Here is a 7,721-nt window from a genome sequence, read left to right as displayed (position 1 = left end):
ATTGTGGGTGCCTTACACGCTAGGCGCACAAAGCGTTGTCGGAGGTACGCATCTGGAGCAGTCAGCAGACACGAGCGCTTTTGCTGCGATTTCATTAACTGTTTGACGCCAGTCCTGCACAAAGGGGGTGAGATCCCCCCCATGCCAATAGATGTTCATATGGGAGATTCGACTGTATAACGTGTTTTGGTGATCCGCCGCGTGAACCTGGTATTCAAGTTCCAATGCTCGCCACAGAGCTGCGGTGTTCCCCATTTTTCCGGTTTCCTCATCACCCTGTAGTTTTGACTGCGCGAGGGTCTGGGCATTTGACTTCATATTATTCCATATACATTCCCACATCCGCCTGTTCTTATAGCTCCATATCTTGCTCTCATCAGGGGTGGAGTCCTCGGGTGCTTGCTCCTCGTATTTGGTGAGAATGGTGTTGGCCTCCAGCAGTACTGCTCTCGCCATAACTTCGCGTTTGAACGCCTCAAAGTTTGAGGCCCCTGCAAGCTTTTCATTCAGCGACAAGCTGACGTGGTCGTGTTCATCCTTGAATTCTTTAAGGGCAGACATTGAGCCCCCATTATTGCTGCTACCCGTTGACAATGTGATTCCCATCTTTGCTGCCCATCGCTGTTGTGCCACTTGTGCGGCCAACTCTGCTGGGAACCCCTGTGCCACCAACCGATTGTATGTTGTTGCCAGTTCAGAGACATCATCGCCATCTGAGGTTCGACGCGTGTGGGAGCCTGAGGGCTCTCCACCACCTGTCGAACGTCCTGTCGATTCATTAGCCATATCGCGTCTCTTTACCTGTTTGACGGTAATGGGGGTCGGCTGTTGTGGGAATGTAGGTGGTCTGCTAGGGGTCTCAGGTGGGGATTCTATATCGTTGCTTTCGTCCGCAGTTGAGTAACCTATATCCAGGTCTTTTTCTGACTGCATACGTGCCTTTAGACGTGTATTGTAGCCTGTGGATGATGTCGGTGGCATCCGAGCCGTAGGATAGAGGAATTTGCCGTGCCCGGACGCGTTCTCAGCGCACCAGTTAGGTCAACAATTCCAATTCCTGACCGAAATCTCCGTAAAAGTGTCTATAGAGCTCTTGCTCTCAATTTCGGAGGTTCTGGATCGAACTGACGCGCCTCTAACACAAGAGGGCCATAACCTGTTGAAGGCTTACACGTAGTTGCTTGTTATTAATGAGTGGGAGCTAGCTAGCTATGTAATACACTATGAGATCACGTGAATACTTAGTCACGTGGTCACATGACTGAGGCGGCTCAACACCATGAAATATATTTTCCTATGGGTGTCGGTCGGATCGAAAAAGTGGCTTGGGATGTTTTTTTCTTCTTGCCCCGCGAGCGCAATGTCACCTCTCTGTGAAAACAATATATTTAGCTAGAGTTGGAAACAGATATTTAGTTGGAAACAGAATACATCAAATTATCTACTTACCGCCATGGTTACAAAATCTTTTGAGGAGTAAGTAGAGTGCAACACTTTCAATGAAATGAAATATTGGATTTCATAAATCTTTCGTTGTGCCGTATTTTTGCGAGCAGAAAAGAGGCAAAGGCACAGAGAAAAAGAAAAGGTTTGTGACGTCGCGGGGAAAGGTGGGGGTGCCTATGCAAAATACATAGCCTGACGCAACGCGTGATTGAAGAGAAATAATAATCACATGGCTTCTTCCTCATCAGGCTTCGTTTTCAGATGACTCTTAGGCAGCAATGCATAGCGAATCATATATGGGCGACAGGCCCAAAACTATTCTCAAAGAGGATTCTGACAATGCAATGTCAGCAGAAGTAGAAGATATTGAGATCAGATTTGAAAGTTCAATGATATTAAAATCTTTGTTTAAACATGTACTAACTACCAAAGATCATACAGTTTTTCAAACAGGATACACTATGTGGGTCCATACAAATCTTGTTGTTAAGAATCTTATCAAGCTGAATGCAACGGCGAAACATTATACCAACCACTAGTTATTTGTTCCTGGTCGGCCACCAATCAAGCAGAATTCAGAGCCAATCCTTGCCTGGAAACACCGCCATTCAACTTATAGAGTGAGATGACCATCCGCATTATGCCTAATGTTGCGACTTGAAGCTACTTGTCGTTAGTTACATTAATGAGAATGGTACAGAATATCTTACTGTTGAAAACTGGATCGAAAAATCCTGCCTAACGTACGCTGCGATGGTGAGCGTTGTTGAGGCTACAGAGAGTATTGCTGCCGTTACAGATGCCACCATCAAAACATGATGAGTGCGAGTAAGTTCTAAATTGCAGATTTCGTTCGAAGAGCGCACGCAAGACACCCAGAGCTGGATATACTGAGAACAGAGGAAAAAGAGTTCGCTAGAGGTGACAGCCATACTCAATGAGTAGAGGATATCGTGGTTCCTTGGAGAAATGCCGTTGACAAAAAATCTGTGTTAGGCACATGTTAGGCCCAGTCACCTATCAAGAGCCAAAGTCTTACAGGAGCACCACGAGGACCTTCCAAAAAGTGACACTTATTGCAAAGTAACCAATCAATCGAGAACGGAGTGTGCTAACACTTAGGTACTTGGAAAAGTTAGCCTTGCCAAAGAGTGGTGAACCACAGTGATTATACCTCGTTTGCAGTTTGCAGCACAAGTGTGAAACCAACTATCAATTTAAGAATTGGTCTCGAAGTGTCTGTAGACTTAGGCGTTTAGACATGACAAAAGCAGTTGAGGCTCTGCTACTCACCCTTCCTGTAGATGGGCTCATGGACAGCGAGGACAAGCGACACGATTGATCCAACAAATACTAAAAGTCCTACTCCTATCTGGCATAGGATGACCTTCTGATTCAATGAAGCAAGTCGCCCAGTATTCCCAAGTACCATCGAACCCAACCACACTGCGTGGCCGCCTCCACTGCAGATAGTCGCTGTCACAGATGCAGAGAACTGGAATATGCGATGCGCTTCCATATCTCTTTGGTCATGATTCATAGAAATTGTAGAGAATCCTCCCATCATTTACATTATAAGTCTACTCTTATATATCCTAGAAGCCATCAGGGTGATCTCCAACACTGTAGTGGCTGGGAGGAAGTTCGTGTTAAAGCAATATCGCATCCGACCCCATCCAAACATATACCAACCATTACTTTTTGACTACAAGTATAAGTCGGCAAAGCGGGCTGCCTCCGGGGTTGTGCAAAACGGAATAGATAAGACGAAAACATTGATGCTGTATCACTATGACGTTTGGCGCGGGTAAACGTTGATCCGTGTTATTTTGGGCGACACGGCTGGCACTATATCTCGTCTCCTGTTCCGACCACCTCAGGATTATCGCTTCTAGCCACTAAATTCCTGGTACCCAATTTTAATTTTTTTTGATATAACTCTTTTATCCCTCTCTAATGGCCGATGACAGTTCACCAGATTACAAGGCTCTCTTCCTTAGAGCGGAAGCGGAACGAAGGCAGGCAGAAGAGCGAGAGGCACGAGAAGCGGTGTTGCGAAGGCAGGCAGAAGAATTGAGAAGGCAGGCAGAAGAGCGAGGGGCACGGGAAGCAGTGTGGCGAAGGGAGGCAGAAGAGTTGAGAATGCAGGTAGAAGAGCGAGAGGCAGAGGTAAAAGTGCGCAGCCAGCCAACAACACTCGAAGAGCTCATCAGAGGTTGTCATGATTCATTCTCCCGGCCTTTGCAGGTTGGAACGCCATCCCGCTCCACGAAGGGGAGTATTCCACCACCCACTGGGAAATACTGCCCAACGAGCCTTCGTCATTGGTCAAGTTGCCCGGTTCAACTGCAAGAAATTTATGAATCAGTTTCCACTTACCTTCAACCAGCTGAAAAAGATGCACCTAGGCTATTCACATCTCTCCTTGTACTAAATGAACTTGGTCGGCGGTATTCTAGCCGAAAACTACGAAGTGAAAAGGATCTGGAACACTACGAGCGAACCGCTGTGGAAGATCATGTCCATGATATCATAGCCGAGCTATGCAAAATACCTGATGCCCGAGAGAGATTCCGGCTTGGAGATGGGATCCTGTTTGAAAATCATGGAAATCTTCTACAGACATCAGAAGAGTCAGATGTACAGCTGCTGGATGAATCCAGCACAAAAAATCCCAAATCAGATTCATTCTGTATTCATCGGATCAACGATTCCACCAATACTTTGATTATGACAGTCGAGTATAAGCCGCCACACAAGCTCTCAGTTGAAAATCTCCGAGCGGGTCTACGATCGATGAAGCTCTGGGAAGAGATTGTTCAGTCAGACACAATCCCCAAGAGTGATGAGCTGAACAAGGATGAAAAGCTGAGATATAATGCAGAACAGCTGACTTGCTCAGTTTTGGTTCAAGAGTATCATGTCATGATCCAAGCTGGACTGGAGTACTCCTACATAACTAATGGATTTGCTATCATTCTTCTTCGTGTTCCATACAGTGACCCTAGTACACTCTATTACTATCTCTGTGAACCAAACATGGATGTGATTTCAGAAAATCCTGGGGTCTTTTATCAGTCAAAGACAGCTATTGCCAGAATATTATGTCTCTGTCTGATGTCCTTTCTCTCGGATATCCGTGACCAGAAGTGGTGTAATGCTGCAAGATCCCAGCTCCATATATGGAAGACAAGTTTTGACTTTACACGGTCACAAATCCCCGATGATGAGCTGCAACAGACTCCTCCAGGATCAGAATATGCAAGTTCGGAATATATGCCCTCTGAACATCTGCCATCGTCTCCATTACAGCCCGGCCATCGAGTTTCTACCCGATCTCAAACCACCTGTGCACCAATGGATAACTCGCCTTTGAGTGATCATATGGATTCTTCTGACTCCGACTCTAACCAAGCAGCGCACGGCCGGAAGCGGGGCTTCAGCCAAGTGATGTCCTCCCCGCCCAGCCAGCGTTCATCGGCGCGCCCAGTAGGTCCTAGGCCATCGAGCGGCCAGAGCCAACACACGGCACGTTACTGTACGCAGCGATGCTTATTGGGTTTGCAACAAGGAGGTAAATTGGACCATCAATGCCCTAATGTTTCTCTCCACCGGCGAGGCCAGAATGATGATCAACACTGTATCGATGCAAGGAAGCTTGTACAAATACTGAATGAACAACTCGATCGTGACCTTGATCATAACTGCACTCCATTTGGGACTTGTGGATCATATGGTGCACCCTTCAAGATCACTTGTGCTGCATACGGCTACACCCTTGTTGGAAAGGGGACAACAGTCGGGTTATGGAAAGTTGTCTCACGTGAAGCAGAAATATACCGGGTTCTTCAGAAAGCACAGGGCTCTGCTGTCCCTGTATTTCTAGGGACTATTGATTTGAAATTGTTCCTTTTCCTCCATGGTGCTGGGGACATCCGCCATATGCTTCTCATGGGTTGGGCGGGGGAAAGTATAGAGAACGTCAAAGACAAGGAAGTGCTAAGTCGTGAGATTTCCCAGTCAAAGAAGGAAATCCGCATGCTGGGAGTGGTACATAAAGACCTGCGGTCTGCCAACATGTTATGGAATGATGAGCTGCGCCGGGTCCTGATCATAGACTTTCACCGGTCCGACATAGACAGGCGCCCGATGAAGAAGCGGGTTGGATCCTTGAAAAGGTCACTGCATCATGTGGGCAGGTCGAAACGACCCTGTAATAAAACAGTGACTGGAGTGGGCATATCTCCATTACAGAGTCAGACGTCCAGAGTAGCGCCTGAATGGTAGGGCAGTGTTGAGTGAGAGTTGCGAGACAGGCCTGAACATGCTCTTGTCTTCTTGCCAAATTGTTATTTCTTTGTCTTTGATTTGGATTGTCTAAAGATATATGACTTTCACCAATCGAATTGTCTATCACAGACTTTAAGTTTTTACATCTAAAGAATAGAATATCTACATAGCAAACGTGGAAAAATCCAATGACAATTGCCGAAGGCCATGCGGCCTTCGGAGACCACACCCCTGTCAACTGGCCCATTGCTCAAACCGGAAACATTTCACCGTGGTTAGTGGTGTAAAGCGCTAGTAAATGGGCCTTCATGGCTGTGAACTGAGCTTCAGGGGTACGTAGAAGATTGGCTTTTGTATGATATAATATGCTATAGATTAAATGGCTAGAGGTTGGTTCATTTCTGTAATTGAGATATAATTTACTTTGCAGGAGGGTAGGATCTTCGCAGAAGTGAGGCATATTTATGTCAATGATACAAGTGAATAACAAGTCTTCTTAGTAATCTTCTCATTCACCACCTACATTCCATTCACCGCAAGAAGTTGATAGAAGTTATCAGAAGTTGAAAGCAATTTACAGAAATTCTCTTCCTTGCAAATCGCCTCTGGGAGTGTGGAGTTAGTACCAGTGAGGAGTATGAGCCGGAAGAGAGCAGGTTTTTCTTGGCCGCGGATTTTCCTTCCACCTGTCAGTCGCCGGCGATAACCCCTGCCCGGAGTTTCGAGAACCAGAGGAATGCACCTGCCCCTGTAGTGCAGCGTATTCATCATCATTTCTCATCCTGATCCCGGACTGCGCACACTGGCACCTCGTTTTGAGAAACAGGGATTGGCCAACCAAAGGCATTGATCCAGTGATGCTGCAATACAACAGACAACGGTCCCTCGCAGCACCGCCGGCAAAACAAGGCATTTTTGCCATTGGCTCGTAGACACGGCACATTCTTCGCCCCAGCAAACCTCCCTCCTCCAATCTCCCCCAGACAAAAAAAAAAAAAAAAACAAAAAGGAGAAAGAAAAATCATCAGGATGGATGAAAACAGACACATCTCTTAATTAAGAATAGCGAAGAACGTCAAGGAGCTGATAAAAGTGCACAGTGAGATTCAGACCAGCGAGGCCAGTGTGACTGGCTCAAAAAAACAGAGAAGCAACAGTGAGAAACAGTAGCACAATGAAATAGAGAGCATTTCCAAGGCCCTGACATTTCTAGCAGCGTAAAGCGACCAAGGCGGGCTAGAGCTAGCTCACACAGCCGCATTGACAGCAGATTTTGAGGTGGAGAAGTGGGTCAGCTGAACACAAAGACAGCTGAAGAGAAGAGAACCAAACAGCAAAGAATGCAGGAGAAAAGAGAACAGAGAAGTGCGTGCACAACAGAGGGAGGGACAAGTGCCTTATATAGCCATGACGGTTGATGTTGGACGAGACAGCATCCCCGAAGGGATCACGCCAGACCAAAACGGGCCACGCCAGACCGAAACGGGCAGCGGCCTGGCCTGCTCCGGGCCGGCGCCAGACCGCAAGGGGAAGGCCACGGGAGAGGGTGGCGCCGATGCAAATCGAAATTCTCCCTTTTTTTTTTTTTTTTTGACAAAATTTTTTTTAAAAAATGTATTTAATTGAAGTTCAGCTGAGATTTGTGCTTCTAATGTTATTATTATTATTATTATTCTTTCATTATACTTGTGTGTAAGCAGTGCTTATGATGAGTCCTTGTATAATGTTAAATACAAACAAGAGTTGATTATACAGAAGGAATATTTAATGTTGAATGATGTTAAAAATATAATAAATATATAGAAAAATTAATGAAAGACAGAATTTGATACTCACAATACAGTTTTCCAATTCAAAAACAATAAATTAAATCAGATAATAGATTCATCTGAAAATATTTACTTGACAGACTCACATCTTCTTATTATGAAAGCTGAGACGTTGACTCTGAATGTAATGTAGTTTCATTGTGGGTTTGAAATTTA

The 7,721-nt window shown here is 45.7% G+C and overlaps 2 protein-coding genes across 2 annotated transcripts in view; one reads left to right on the top strand and one right to left on the bottom strand.

Moving 5' to 3' along the window:
• The window catches only part of HCAG_04640 (hypothetical protein), a gene marked incomplete at both ends in the record, with an annotated part of 5,344 nt that extends 3,889 nt beyond the window's left edge, over positions 1 to 1,455 (bottom strand). The window contains 3 exons of the mRNA XM_001540750.1: positions 17 to 83; positions 208 to 939; positions 1,450 to 1,455. Of these exons, the coding sequence (XP_001540800.1) occupies positions 17 to 83; positions 208 to 939; positions 1,450 to 1,455 (805 nt within the window). The remainder of the gene's footprint in view (positions 1 to 16; positions 84 to 207; positions 940 to 1,449) is intronic.
• Positions 1,456 to 3,402: 1,947 nt separating this feature from the next.
• HCAG_04639 (conserved hypothetical protein) lies at positions 3,403 to 5,733 on the top strand (the record flags this gene model as incomplete). Its single annotated transcript, XM_001540749.1, has 1 exon — positions 3,403 to 5,733. One exon carries the CDS (start codon positions 3,403 to 3,405, stop codon positions 5,731 to 5,733), a length of 2,331 nt encoding a protein of 776 aa, XP_001540799.1.
• Between the last annotated feature and the right edge of the window lie 1,988 nt (positions 5,734 to 7,721).

The sequence above is a fragment of the Histoplasma capsulatum genome, genomic scaffold (assembly GCF_000149585.1).
Source record: "Histoplasma capsulatum NAm1 scaffold_4 genomic scaffold, whole genome shotgun sequence".
In the NCBI taxonomy this organism is placed as follows: Eukaryota; Fungi; Ascomycota; class Eurotiomycetes; order Onygenales; family Ajellomycetaceae; genus Histoplasma; species Histoplasma mississippiense.
This window is presented reverse-complemented; position numbering and strand designations above follow the sequence as displayed.